Source organism: Amblyomma americanum, chromosome 1 (assembly GCF_052857255.1).
Source record: "Amblyomma americanum isolate KBUSLIRL-KWMA chromosome 1, ASM5285725v1, whole genome shotgun sequence".
Taxonomy (NCBI): Eukaryota; Metazoa; Arthropoda; class Arachnida; order Ixodida; family Ixodidae; genus Amblyomma; species Amblyomma americanum.
The window spans coordinates 447,034,310-447,048,373 of NC_135497.1; the positions used below are offsets into that span (position 1 = coordinate 447,034,310).

Sequence of the window (14,064 nt, forward strand, 5' to 3'; positions counted from 1 at the left end):
ATCCTTTCGACATGCGTGACGATGCCCACCGAAGGCATTTCAGGCTGTCGAAGGGACCTGTACGCTGGCGAAGCGAAGAGCGCGGAACATGTGTCACTGACAGCCCCCTTCCTTTCGCCGTCTTGTCCATCGTGCGTCGCGCCGAGCCCGACAAAGAGGAGGCCGTCACCCCCCCCCCCCCACCCACCCTTCCCTCCTGAATGGGGGGGGGGCGGAGATTCCGCAAATAGTTTCCCAGAGGCATCCTGTTTTTTTTTCATGGGGTCAAGGAAGGTGGCCCAAGCAGTGTGAGGCAACGTTCTCTGTTCATTCTAGAGAAGCAAGCTTACACTGCAAAATTAAACCTTGTCTTTCTCTTCCAAATGCAATTAACTAGGAGTCCTGTCCAAAACCATTTCAGGTTGCTTTGTGGGCACCCCCAACCTTTTTTATTTCCGTGTAACTCCAGCACTTCTTCACCTTTGTCATTGTAGCCGCTATTGTTCAAGTACCATGCAACATCTTGTTATTAGCACTTGCTAATTCATGCCTTCTGCAGGGTTTAAAGGAGCTTTTTAATTGGAAATGAGAGCATGTGCACAGGGTGGAAAGCGCGTGATCTGCCAGGAAACACTAAAGCGGCCCCGAGAAGGGATCTTTATTAAGGATGCCAGCCATCTTGGGCCTCTCCACTTGGCAACGACGACAAAGCTTGTGCGGTCCCTATGGTTAGGCCCCAGCTGTGGAAGCCATCCTCGGACACGACCATGACCTTCGACATCTGATGTTTTTATTTAAAAACACAGGGACCAAAGTCGTGCTGTATGCAGTGCAATCGCCATGTGGTTCCATAATCATCCATTTAGCCCGGCTCTTTGGACGGATTCAGGAAACGACTTAAAAGAACAAAAGTAACGAGCAAACAAAGGTGCGCTGCATAAAAGTTAGAACGTAAAGAGACGAAGGCACGCTGCGCTAATGCTGTAGCGAGGTCTAACATGTAAAATTTCGCGGCTGGCGTCGATTTCTACAAAGCGCGAGTAGTGCCTACGGAAATAAACAAAGGCGCACTGGAGATGGGTAAGTCTGTATACAAGCACGAGTTTTTGTCTCTACCAGCGATTTACTAGCTCACACTGCGCGATTTTTATGTCTGGCGTCGATTTCGACAGAGGGAATACGGGCACGAAACAGGACGCTCGCGATCTGCCAGGAAACAATGAGGTGGCCCTAAAAAGGGCCGTTTGCAAGAGCACTTCAACCGCGACCTGCAGCGGCGTGGCGGCGCGGTGAGCAGTAGGCCCAGCAGTGGTCCGTCTTGTGCCCTTTGGTTCCGCACCGACGACACCGGTGCACGACGTACACCTCTCCTGGTCTTGCCCTTGAAGCCGACGCTATCCCTGGTCCGTAGATCTTGACGAGGGCCGCGACGATAATCTTTGACATCTGGTCGATGCCCCGGTCTCTCGCCACGTGATATCGGTCTGCGGCAAACAAGGACAGCATCGGCTTGCCAGAAGCATCCAGGAAACGATGCTGCAAAAAAAGTTACGTTACAAGCGCCGCAATTTGATGAGTTCTGCTCGAGAAAACTTGCGAAAATGTTGTTCAACCCTTACCTCGGGGTTGAGAATGTGCACGCCCGACAAGCGCTTCAGCGTGGCTGACAGACGGCGGTTCAGCTGGCGACGCCGGCGGTCCTCAAATTGCGCCTTACGTGGCTCATCGGAATGGCGTGGCAAGACTTTGAAGACCAGCACGACACTGGCCACGTTCTCTTGCAGCAGCAAAACGAGGTCCTGGAATGCGCAAGACATGTAGGTAAGCGGTACAGCACTTCATGAAGCGAAATTTGAGATAAAATGCCTACCTTTATGTGGCTGGAAGCGAAATTTGAGATAAAATGCGTACCTTTATGTGGCTGGAGATTTCTCGCGGGTCATCTCCTCTGTCGAGATCGTTGCCGCCAACATATAGGACCACAAAATCGGCGCGCCGAAAGCATGTCTCGGGAATTATTTCAGCTAGGCTGATTGCGTCGTGGCCGCTAAAGCTGAAAGTGCATGTTCTCACTACCGGCGAATGCCGCAAGCGAGAACTGCACAAAAATTTCAGCTGGCTGTCGCCGACGAGCACACCACGCAAAAAAGCCATAGCTGGACAGCTCCCGAAAAAGGCGCTGCTGCCGAGCCCCACGAACCGAATGCCATGCTGCGCGGCGGCCGGCCAGCCGGCCCTAGCGATTCCCTAGGCACTCTAGGGACAGGCCGAGAGAGGCGCGGCGACCCCACATCCGGTTGAGAATGAGAGCGAAGCGAAAAAACGTCACGCAGACAGAAGCGTTTGCGGGTCGGTGGGCTGGAAACGCCGATTGGTCGGTGCGATGCGTGTCTGCGTGACGTTTTTTCGCTTCGCCCTCGTTCTCAACCGGATGTGGGGTCGCCGCACCTCTCTCGGCCTGTCCCTAGAGTGCCTAGGGAATCGCTAGGGCCGGCCGGCCGGCCGCCGGGCGTGCGTGGTCTGCGGGCATTCTCTTCGTGAGCGTAGGGGGCGGCGCGCGCGTTTCGGAAGCTGTCCAGGTATGGCTTTTTTTTTGCGTGGTGCGCTCGTCGGCGCAGCCAGCTGAAATTTCTGTACAGTTCTTGCTTCCACGACATTGCGACGACCCCCAAAAGGCGCTGACCCGCGAGAAATCGCCAGCGACATAAAGGTACGCATTTTATCTCAAATTTCGCTTCATGAAGTGCTGTACCGCTTACCTACATGCCTTGCGCATTCCAGGACCTCGTTTTCCTGCTGCAGGAGCACGTCGTGCTGGTGTTCAAAATTTTTCAACTCCATTACGACGACCCACATAAGGTGCGGTTTGAGGACCGCCGGCGTCGCCATCTGAACCGCCGTCTGACAGCCACGATGAAGCGCTTGTCGGGCGTGCACGTTCTCAATCACGAGGTAAGGGTTGAACAACGTTTTCGCAAGTTTTCTCGTGCAGAACTCGCCAAATTGCGGCGCTTGTAACGTAACTTTTTTTGCAGCATCGTTTCCTAGATGCTTCTGGCGAGCCGATGCTGTCCTTATTTGCCGCGGACCGATACCACGTGGCGAGACGCCAGGGCATCGACCCCAGTGCGCCTTTGTTCCTTTGCAGTGGCAAGTCCAGGGTAAAAGTGGCCACGATAATTCTGCCACTACAATCTGCCCTTTAGGATCGCTATCAGCTGTAACGGTAAGTCCAGAAGTTCCGACTCGCGCATTGTGGAAATCGCGCCTGGCCTAAGTTTCCAGCATTCACCCAGTGCAGTGCAGCTTTGTTTAATTCCTTAGAGACTTCTCGCGCCTTGTCGAAATCGACGGCAGCTGTGAAAATTTACATATTAGACCTCGCTACAGCATTATCCCAGCGCAGCGCGCCTTTGTTTCTTTGCGTCGGCAAGCGTTAGAAGCGCGCGCCGTCTCGCGCTTTGTCCAAGTCGGATCTAAAACTCGCGCAAGGCCTCGTGGCCTGGTTGACAAAGTGCACGGCTTTGTTCCTTTCAATGGCAAGCCTCTGTCACTACAGTCGGTGGCCTTAATTTTTATGATCGCTGTCAGCTTCAACAGCAAGTCCAAGAAGAGTTAAGACGATCGCGCGGTGTGGAAATCGGCGGTAGAGACAAAAAACTCGTGCTTGTAGCTGCAGACTTACCCAGCTCCAGTGCGCCTTTGTTTATTTCCGTAGAGACTACCCGCGCTTTGTAGAAATCGACGCCAGCCGTGAAATTTACATATTAGACCTCGCTACAGTATTAGCGCAGAGCGCCTTCGTTTCTTTGCGTTCTAACTTGTTTGCTCGTTACTTTTGTTCTTTTCAGTCGTTTCCTGAATCTGTCCAAAGAGCCGGGGTAGGTGGATGATTGTTCGCCGTCAGTGGAACCACATGGCGATCGCACTGCATACAGCACGACTTTGGTCCATGTGTTTTTTAAATAAAAACATCAGATGTCGAAGGTCGTGCCCGAGGATTGCTTCGACAGCTGGGGCAAAACCATGGGGACCGCACACGCTGTGTCGTCGCTGCCAGGTGAAGAGGCACAAAACGGCTGTCAACCTTAATAAAGGCCCTTCTCGGGCCGCCTCAGTGTTTCTGGCAGATCACACGCTTTCCACCCTGTGCACGTGTTCTCATTTCCAATTAAATAGGTCCTTCAAACCATGCAGAAGGCTTGAATTAGGAACTGCTAATATCAAGATGGTACTTGAGAAACAAAAGCGGCTACAATGGCACAGGTGAAGAGGGGCTGGAGTTACACGCAAATAAAAGAAGGTTGGGGGTACCCAGATAAACTGAAATGGTTTTGGGTGGGAGTCCTAGTTATTCTATATAGGACTCAAATAATGCATATTCAGCGTTTATCAAGGTTTTTGTAGAAATATATCAAGAACATTAAGCAGTCTAAACGAATAAGAGAACCATGGATCACGCCAGAGCTCAGAAGAATGATAAAGAGCAAAAACAAGTACCATGCCTTTTTAAATAATCGCTCTCTTGAATCTCTTAATAAAAAAAAACAAGAAATAATCTAAATGCTGAGCTTAAGCGTGCTAAGACTGTGTATCATCAAAAACTGTTCTCTGATGTTAGAATGAAAACTTCAGACACTGTGTGGAAAGTTGTAGATAACTTGTTACGTCGCAATACGGTAAATGCACCAGCTGAAGGAATAATCTATAAGGGCTCTGAATTATCCGGTCAGGCTCTTGCTGGCCATTTAAACAGCAATTTTTTAACCACCCATTTACCTATGATGCATCTACCTGAAGTTCCTTCATCTTGTAGCCCCTTTCGAAAGCCTTTTCCTTGAGCCCACCAATGAGACCTTTATGAATTTGAATAATAGCAAAGCCTTAGATGTTGACAAAATTCAGATAAAACCAGTCAAATATGTACTATCATATATTGCACCTGTGCTTGCATACATCTTCAATTTGTTAATTGAAACGGGAGTTTACCCGAAATAAATGAAGAAAGCAAGAGTGACAGTTGTGTTTAAAGGGGGGGATAAAGATGTAGTGTCCAATTATAGACCAATATCTGTGATTCCAGTCTTTTCAAAGGGCTTGAAAAAAGTAACCTTTTCCCGTGTAGTGAACTTTTTTAATGCAAAACAAATCCTGTCTGATGCTCAATTTGGCTTCCGAAGGGGAAAGTCGACGGAAACGGCTTTGTCATCACTTAAGGAATGTATCCTGCAAAACACTGAAGCAGGTATTTTCACTGTCGGACACTTCATTGATTTTAGTAAGGCTTTCCATTCCCTAAACCATCAAATTTTAACTCAAACTTTCTCAAAACGGAGTTCGTGGAACACCTTTAGACCTCATGAAATCATACCTGCAAAATCGAAAACAATCTGTCTATATCCACAACCATCAGTCTTCTTTTTTGGCGGTACGAAATGGTGTGCCTCAAAGCAGCATTCTGGGCCCGATGCTTTTTAACATCTTATAAATGACATTGGTCATATTTATGACAAAGCGAAATTTATTATATACGCCGATGATAGCAGTTTACTAATCCCTGGTCACGACATAAACAAGTTAATTGAAGAGTGCAACGTAATCCTTACGAAACTATAGAACTGGTGCTCTTCTAATTGCCTACAAATAAACCCTACAAAGACAAAGGTAATGATTTTCCGTGCAAGGAACAAGCCAGTCGAACTACAACGCGCTCCTAAATACGCAGGTCAAGAAATTCAAATTGTAGACAGCCACAAAATCCTTGAAGTTACTTTCTCGTCGCATCTCAGGTGGGATCGACATGTGGAAAATATCTGCAAAAAGCTCTCTTCAGTAGCAGGTGTTCTAATACGATGTCGATGGCTCCTTCCCACTCACGTGAAAATTCAAATTTATCATGCTCTTTTCGGTTCCATAACTCTGTTTGGGCAACACCACAAAAACAAATGTGATAAAAATACAGGTTCTGCAGAAGAAAATGATCCGCTACATTGCAAACCTTCCTTATCTGTCTCTCCAACGCAAACTGCTTTAAGAAATTATAACATCATTCGTTTTGAACATATATATGTTTTTCGCATTTTGAGGTTCTTTTACCAATCTTCTCCTGCTTATAGAGATTTCTTAATACGTACTACACATTTAAGGACCACTTCGAATCGACTCTACACCTGAAATACCGATCTCTGGTATATTCCATATTTTCGAATTAATTATAAACTACAAACGCTTGAACACAATTTACCGAGCACTCTTAATACGCACAAAGTTTTGGATAGTGTTAAACCAAGCGAGTTAAAAATGTATTTTGTTAATATATAGCCAGGTTGCATTTAATGTTCCTTTGTTGTCTGCCGGTGCCATGTATGCCTATTGAGTGTTTCTTTTCTCTTTATTTTTCTCGGGTCTTCTCTTTGTTTTCATGCGTCTGTAAACTATTGTAAGTGAACATACATGCTCATTGTTTTCATTGCAGTTCAAAAAATTGACAAAAAAGTAAAAAAAGTAAAGATAGGGGTGTGGGGAGCAGACAGGGACAAGATTAGGGGAGGAAGCAAAAAATAGAAAGAAAAGAAAAAAAAAGGAGGGGGGGAACTATTCTAGTAAGGAAGGACGGGGTAAAAAAAGGAGATGGCGAAACGAGAGAAAGGGAGAGGAAGACGGTGCGGGGGACATGGGCAGCGCGGCAACCACAGGCGTACGAAAGCAAAACGTGCAAACAAGACACAAACAAAATGCACAAACACAAAGATGGGCGCCGCTGCAGATGCGTGGCCAAAGAGGCGCCGCTGCGCAAATGACACTGGCAGCGACAAACAGGCCAAACCAGGCGCCTTTTGGGGGGATCTCACTAATTTCCGGTGAGCCGAGGGCTAGAACGTTAAGGAAGGAGTGGGCTACGTTAACGAGCACATGTGTAAGAACTTACTCAGGGGGTCTGGGTTTCACTGAACGGTGCACCCCTCTCCCTGGGCGGGTCGTTGAACCGACTTCGTCGGGAATACTTGGTTGTAGTGGAGGAGGGCTGGGCTAGCTGTGTACAAAGATTTCTAAATTGTCGGAAAAAAGTAAGGAAAGAACGTCAAAGCCTATTAATACTGCACGAGGCAGGATAGTGTAAGTAAGGAGGGGTACGATTGCCTGGGATATACACTAGGAGTTATAAAGGGTATATCTGAGTTAGCCAATTAACGAGAGGTGCAGTATTATTTTGTTTGGAGGTCGTGAATAAAAGAAAGAGAGAGAGAGAGAAACAACTTTATTGTAACGCCAGTCAATGAACGCCAGGAGAGATGTCCATCTCCCCTGTCGGCCCTAGCCGTCGGCCGGGATCCCTTGGGATACAGCAGCAGCAAGGGCTTGACCGATGATGTCTTGCTGGACGTTGGGGTCTGGGCTGCGGAGCAAAGCCTCCCAGGATTGTATAGTGCGTGAGCTATCATATTTAGCCGGGCACGTCCACACCATGTGGACCAGATTTGCTGGCTGATCGCAAAATTTGCACTTTGACCTGAATACTGTAGGATGCCACTTGCTGTAGAGTACTGGGTTGGGAAAAACCCCTGTCTGTAATTTCCTCCAAAGAACCTCCTCTTTTTTATTGAGCGTTTTGTCCGCTCCCGGATAAATCTGACGATTTAGTCTGTAATATTGTGTGATTTCCTGGTATGCGCGCATATCCTCTGTGCTGTTTGTACTTCCAGAGATTTGGGAGGTCCCAGGGGTCGACCGGTAAGTGAGACCTCGGGCGACCGAATGAGCCTCCTCGTTCCCTTTAAGTCCTTGGTGAGCTGGTGCCCAAACGAGCAGAACCAGTTCTCTGGGTCCTCCTTCCCTGCTTAATATACGGATGGCAGTCTCCGTCACCCTCCCCGATTCGTAATTTCTCACAGCGTTTTTTGAATCGCTAATGACCACCTTGACCCCTCCTTGGCTGGCGGCTAAGGCTATCGCCACTTCCTCAGCTTCTACTGTCTTGACACCACTGACTGTGCAGCACGCCACCGGGGTTCCGTCTTCCTTAACCGCCACAGCCGCGTGTGCGGCTTTGCTCTCATATATTGCAGCGTCCGTATACAGGACGTCCTGTCGACCTGTATACCTAGCATGTAATGCTTCTGACCTGTCTTTGCGCCTGCCTTCGTGAAAGGCGGGGTGCATGTTTCTGGGCAGCGGAGGGATTTTAATCTTGTCCCTGATTTGTCGTGGTATGTCTCGTGAGCGGACATGTTCATGCTTGGGCTCGTAGCCCAATCTCTCTAAAATTTTCCTCCCCGTTTCAGAACCGAGTAGCCTTTGATGCTGAGCGGTAAGGGCAGCCTCAATGAGCTCCGCGAGAGTGTTGGAGACCCCTAGCTTCATAAGTCTCTCGGTGGATGTGTTCGGGGGTAGGCCGAGTGCGACCTTGACACTATTCCTGATAATGATTTCGAGCTTGTTCCGTTCCGCTCCGTTGAGTTTCAGGTAGGGTGCCACGTACACTATCCTACTGATTACGAAGGCTTGCACGAGTCTCAAGAGATTCGCCTCCTTCATCCCAGCGTGCCTGTTCGCTATTCTTCTGATAAGGCGACACGTCTGATTTGCACTAGCTTCTAACCTAGCAAGCGTTTCATGATTCTTCCGATTCGCCTGAATCCTTAGCCCGAGGACGCGGATACTGTCAACCGCGGGGATCTCTCCGCCATTGACATACAGGTGGATGTCTGCCTCGTGCTTTTGGTGAAGCCGCCGTTTTCCAGGGGGCATCAGGAACAGTGCTTCCGACTTTTCGGCCGAGCATTTAAGTCCCTTGGGTTTCAGGTACTCTTCAATGATGTCAATTGCTTTTTGCAGAGAGCTTTCAATTTGTCCGTCACTCCCCTTATTTATCCATAATGTTATGTCATCCGCGTATATTGTGTGGTTTAAATTCTCAATGTCCGCCAACAGTTCGGGGAGTCTCAACATCGCAATGTTGAAGAGGGTCGGTGATAACACCGAGCCTTGCGGCGTTCCTGTGTTACCAAGTATAATGTCCTCGATGGAGTCTTCCCCTATCTTGAGAGTGGCTTTCCTGTTCGTAAGAAAGTCCTTGATGTAACTATACACTCTCTTACCTACATTTAGTGAGTTCAGATTCTCTAAGATCGACACGTGCCTCACGTTGTCAAATGCCTTTGCCACATCCAACCCCACAATCACTTTCGTGTCTCGGGTTTGCTTTTCTATAATTTGGTCCTTGAGTTGCAGCATCACGTCGCATGCCGACAGCTTTGGTCGGAAGCCGATCATGGTGTCTGGGTATAGCCCATTGTCCTCTATGTACCTACTGAGCCGCGTCTGAACGACATGTTCCATAAGCTTACCCACGCAGGAGGTGAGCGATATCGGCCTGAGGTTCTCGAGGCCCAGTTTCTTCCCCGACTTGGGAATGAAAATGAGATTTGCGAGTTTCCACTCCTGTGGTATCGTCCCTTTCTCCCAGCACTCCTGCATGTACGTTGCGATGTTGGCGATGGACCTGTCGTCTAAATTACGAAGCATTCTGTTGCTCACTCTATCCGGCCCCGCTGCTGACTTAGTCCGCAGGCGATTAATCTCCGCTCTGACTTCTGCCAGGGAGAGCGGGGCGTCTAATTCCGAATTCTCTCCCCCTTCATAGTCCGGGAGGGGTTCGGGTCCGGCGGGATTTATGTACCTGTTGCGAACTTCTTCTAATAGTTCCTTCTTAGTGCCTTCAAACTGATGCGCCAGTCTTTCCAGCTGTTGTTTGGACGCTGACTTTGTGCTATCCGGATCTAAGAGGTGGCGAAGTCGCCACGTTCGTGCGGTACTCATATTCGTCTCCATCTGATCGCAGACGTTCCCCCAATTCTGCTTCGTGAGTGCGATTGCGTGCTCTTCAATTTCTCTGTTTAAAGCCGCTATCTGTTTCCTGAGATTCCGATCCCATCTCCTTTGTCGAAGTCGATCCTCCAACCCTTTCTTTTTCCTCCAGAGATTTATTAATCTCCTGTCTACGGCTTCATTGTCCCCCTCGATTTCCACCGCTTCGGTGGCCTCTTTAGCAGACCGTACCACCCCATCGCTCCATTCCGCAATGTCAGAGACGGGAGCCGGGTTGTCCCTGAGTGCCCTGAAAGCATCCCAATTTACGGCCTCTACCTTCCGTTTCCCGGGAATTGTCGGGCCTCCTTCTACCACCACTTCTATGATCTTGTGATCGCTTCCCAGATCCTCGTTTGTATTGCACCACGTGGCTCTAGTGCCGCTCCCCGTCAAGGTGAGGTCAGGTGTTGTGTCACTCGCGACACTATTTCCCTTCCTTGTGGGTTGCAGCGGGTCGGTTATCAAATCCAGATTATGAGTCTGTATGTCGTCCCACAATTTCCTGCCCTTGATTGAAGCCTGTTTATATCCCCATGCCGAATGGTGAGCATTGAAGTCCCCCACGATCAACAGCGGGTTGTTCTTTATCTTACGTCGCGTCGTTGCGAAGAGATCCCCGAATTCACATTTCCTTTGTTTGGGAGAACTGTAGACATTTAATACGAACAAGCTACTTTCTCTCTTTCTTCGCGGTATCAGTTCTACGAGAGCATGGTCTATTTCTGTACTCCCGATGTTATGCTGCACCGCCGTGATGTTTCGTTTGACTAGGGTGGCCACCTGCGTGTTTTCACCCTCGCCTACGTATGATTTGTACCCCGACAATTTTGCTTTTCTGCCGCATTCTTGTAGTGCTATTAGCTCCGGTCGGTCCCCGTTCCTCAGGAATTCCTGCAAGACAGCACGCTTGCGCGTGAAACCTCTACAATTCCATTGCCAAACGGTGGTTTTACTGGATCTGTGAGCCATGATTGCCAATCAGCTGATTCATCTGATCCATAACTACAGCGCAAACGACAGGACAGAGATGAAGAAGGGACACCACATCATCTCTGTCCTGTCGTTTGCGCTGTAGTTATGGATCATCGTAAACACCAACTCGCCCAACAAATGCTTTTGTTGATTCATCTGGTTTCCTAGTACTTGTTGGGTGAGGTGTTCGTACGCCCGGTCCCTTTTCGCAAATTCTTCCTTAAGTTGTTCAGTGAGCTTATTATCCCTCTGATGTATTTGCTCTGCGACGCTGTTATCTCGTTGATGCAGCTGCTCTGAGAGGGTTTGGAACATCCCTAACATGCGTTCTTCAAAAGCCTTGCGCCATTCATTGTCCTGTCTAGATTTGGCCTCAAATTTTGCCTCCAATTGTTCTATTTTCATGTCTATCACTTTCTCTGTGTCCATATCTATTATGGGCTTCTCTACTTCCTTCGCCCTCTTCTTAGCCGGCGGCTGAGCCGCACCCTGCTCCTCTGATGCTCTTACAACTGGATTTTGTGGCATCTGCGATTGTTTCGCAGGTGCTGCATTAGGCTTAAGCGCTATTCTAAGCTCCTCAATTTGCTTGCTCATCGCTGCGAGCTGTGCCGTAAGCAATCGATTTTCTTCCTTAATCTGGAAGATTTCTTCATCGCGTGTATCCTGGGAGGCTTCGCTCACCCAACCCACCTTTCGGCTCGGAGACTTGGGCCTCGCTGGGTTGTTGACGACAGCGCCTCCGGAGGGGCCCGCAGTCCCGGGTTGGGCCTTCTTTTGCTTCTCCGCTTCCCGCAGATTCGGTAGACGCGGGAAGGACTCTGATTTCCCTCTCGACTCGCTCTGGTTTCCTGACTGACTCCTGGATCTCCCTTGATGCTTTTCGAACCGGCTCCTTCCTACTTCGGTCTCCTTCGCCTTCCGCGCTTCCTCTTCCATGACTTCCATAGCCAGCTTGGCCTCGCATTGCCTCTTCTTTATCGTATAAGGGGTCCTGAAAGCTTCCTTGCATTTCCGGTCTGCTGTCAAGTGACCTTTGCCGCACAATTTACACTTGGGCTCGCATACGTGATCCTCGGGTGGGGCTATGATTCCGCATCCCAGACACTTAACTTGGGCGCTGACACATACGTCCGATCTGTGTCCTAGCTCGCCACAGCGGTAGCACACCTCGTACCGCTTCTTGTAGAGCACGCACTTTAGGGGTACGTCGTAACAGTACACCCACCTCGGCACTGTCTCGTGTTTGAAGATGACGATCGCCGAACTGGAGTTGCCCATCTTCCTAACGCCAAGTATCGGGGGGTTCCTCGGGTTACCGAAGGCCTCTGTCAGTTCCTCTATGGTCAGCTTCGGGTCGATGCCGTGCACCACACCCCGCCCGCAGTCCTCGTGCGGTGCCAGGTACGCTGTGACTTCGTACTCGTCGTCGTCGATATGGATAGACTTAATCTTGGTCACCTTCCAGACAGTGTCCATGTCTGGGGTGCTGAAAATCAGGGTGCCTTGTTTGTCGTTATGAATCAGCACGTCCTTGTCCTGCCCTTTGACCCATGGAATTTGCGCTGCCATACGCACCGCCGCACTCAACCTCGTAGTCGGAACTTTCGCGAGCGCCAGCCCATTCTTCGGCCGAATAATTATCTTGTAGTCATTAGCTGGCAAACGCGGAAGGTACGACGCAATTGAGCGCTCCGCGTTCTTCTGCCCCAGCTTTTTATATGCGGCGTTCGCCTCCGCCGCTATCTTTCTGCCCTCTCCGGATTCGGCTCCGCGTTCCAATCTGGCGTCTCCATCTTTGCCTCCTCGCCGTTCGCCTCTCGTGAGGTCCTGCAGTTCTTTAACATGTTTTCCCACTTTAGTGATCCAATCCGAGGTTCTCAATTCTTCGGGTGTAATCTCCGTACCCTCTACGGTCACCTCCATGGTCATGCAACAGCGTTTCGAAGCGAGCGCCGGGGGCTTCGGCTGTCGCCGAGCGGCCGCGTTCGTTTACCGCTAGCGGTAGGCTTAGCTAGGCGGGAAACATGGTCGACACAAAAAGGCCATAAAATGTTCAAACGTCCACTCACGCTCATGAAAATGTCACCCAGATGACCCTTGTGACTTTCCACAGGTGATGGCAAACAATTATTCCATGAATCGGCACAATTTCCACCAGACAAACCAACTTTCCACGGAACCGACGTGAGTCACGTCCGCACTCCCTGGCCCCCTGGTGGCCTCCATAAAAGAAAGGATACCAGGCTTTTCGTTAAGACATTCTTAAATAGTATTAAACTTGTGGATAAAATAGAATTCACGTTGTTCACGTTCTCGCCTGTTTTTGAAGCCCCCTTGAATAATTGTTACTTTTAGTTGGTCAAACGGGTGTCCTTCTGAGTTTACATGCTTGGATAGGGGAAGATTGGGGAGAGACTTGGTGTGTGCTCGGTGGTTGTTGAATCGAATGCGGAATGCAGTGTTTGTCTCTCCTATGTATTGCTGGTTACACACAGTGCATTCAAGAAGGTAAATAATGTTTGATGAGTCGCAGTCAAACTTGCCGTTGATTGAATGCTGGAAAACTGACCTCGTACTAGTTGCGGAACACGTAGTCTTCATGTGCTTGCAAACTTTGCAGCGATCTTTACTACAGGGCTGGCATCCATATTTTGCGGTTTTGTGTTCCTTGGAGTGGACTAGATTGTTCTGAATGTTTTTGGCACGCCTGTAAATCACGCGGTGTGCGCATGTAAATATTTTCGATAGTCGTTGACTTTGCTGGAGAATATTAAAGTGCTTATTAAGAATTCTGTTTATGTTCGGTGCGTTACTGTTAAATGTGCGAATAAGGTTTGTAGTGTAATCATTTCGGTTATCTCTTCGGTGCCCCTGGAGTATTAGGCTACGGTTCAGATTTGAAGCTCTGCTTATGGCGTCATCAATAAAAGAACGTGGATAGCGCTGCGTTAAAAGCACGTAAACATTTTTTTAATGCTTTTTATACGTATATGTAAACATTTTTTTTGCTTGAAGTGCGTTTGTCGTGTACTGCCATTTCAGAGGCGCTTGGGCCCAGTCAAGCTGATTTTAGCAGCTTTTAGCCCTTGCATCTCTGTAGTATGTAACTTGCATTTTGTAAAAATGAAATGAAATTGCATTTGGAAGAGAAAGACAAGGTTTCATTTTGCAGTGTAAGCTTGCCTCTCTAGAATGAACAGAGAACGTTGCCTCACACTGCTTGGGCCGGTCGTTTGACCC

At 48.9% G+C, this 14,064-nt stretch overlaps 1 protein-coding gene and 2 long non-coding RNA genes across 3 annotated transcripts; 1 reads left to right on the forward strand and 2 right to left on the reverse strand.

The window, feature by feature from the left end:
* Positions 1–1,149: 1,149 nt before the first annotated feature.
* On the reverse strand, positions 1,150–1,701 carry LOC144104257 (uncharacterized). Its single transcript, XR_013308482.1, has 2 exons — positions 1,599–1,701; positions 1,150–1,515 (listed from the first exon to the last, which is right to left on the reverse strand). It is a non-coding gene; the product is annotated as an uncharacterized LOC144104257 (long non-coding RNA).
* Positions 1,702–2,477: 776 nt separating this feature from the next.
* On the forward strand, positions 2,478–4,023 carry LOC144104266 (uncharacterized). Its single transcript, XR_013308485.1, has 4 exons — positions 2,478–2,689; positions 2,761–2,931; positions 3,015–3,205; positions 3,831–4,023. It is a non-coding gene; the product is annotated as an uncharacterized LOC144104266 (long non-coding RNA).
* Positions 4,024–7,234: 3,211 nt separating this feature from the next.
* LOC144115952 (uncharacterized) lies at positions 7,235–13,027 on the reverse strand. The gene has a single exon (XM_077650588.1). The coding sequence runs from the start codon at positions 12,751–12,753 to the stop codon at positions 10,852–10,854; it is 1,902 nt and encodes a 633-aa protein (XP_077506714.1). The 5' UTR covers positions 12,754–13,027; the 3' UTR covers positions 7,235–10,851.
* Positions 13,028–14,064: the final 1,037 nt, after the last annotated feature.

Bases quoted from the DNA above. Each gene is read 5' to 3' on its own strand.
- LOC144115952 (XM_077650588.1), bottom strand. From the start codon at position 12,753: ATGACCATGGAGGTGACCGTAGAGGGTACGGAGATTACACCCGAAGAA.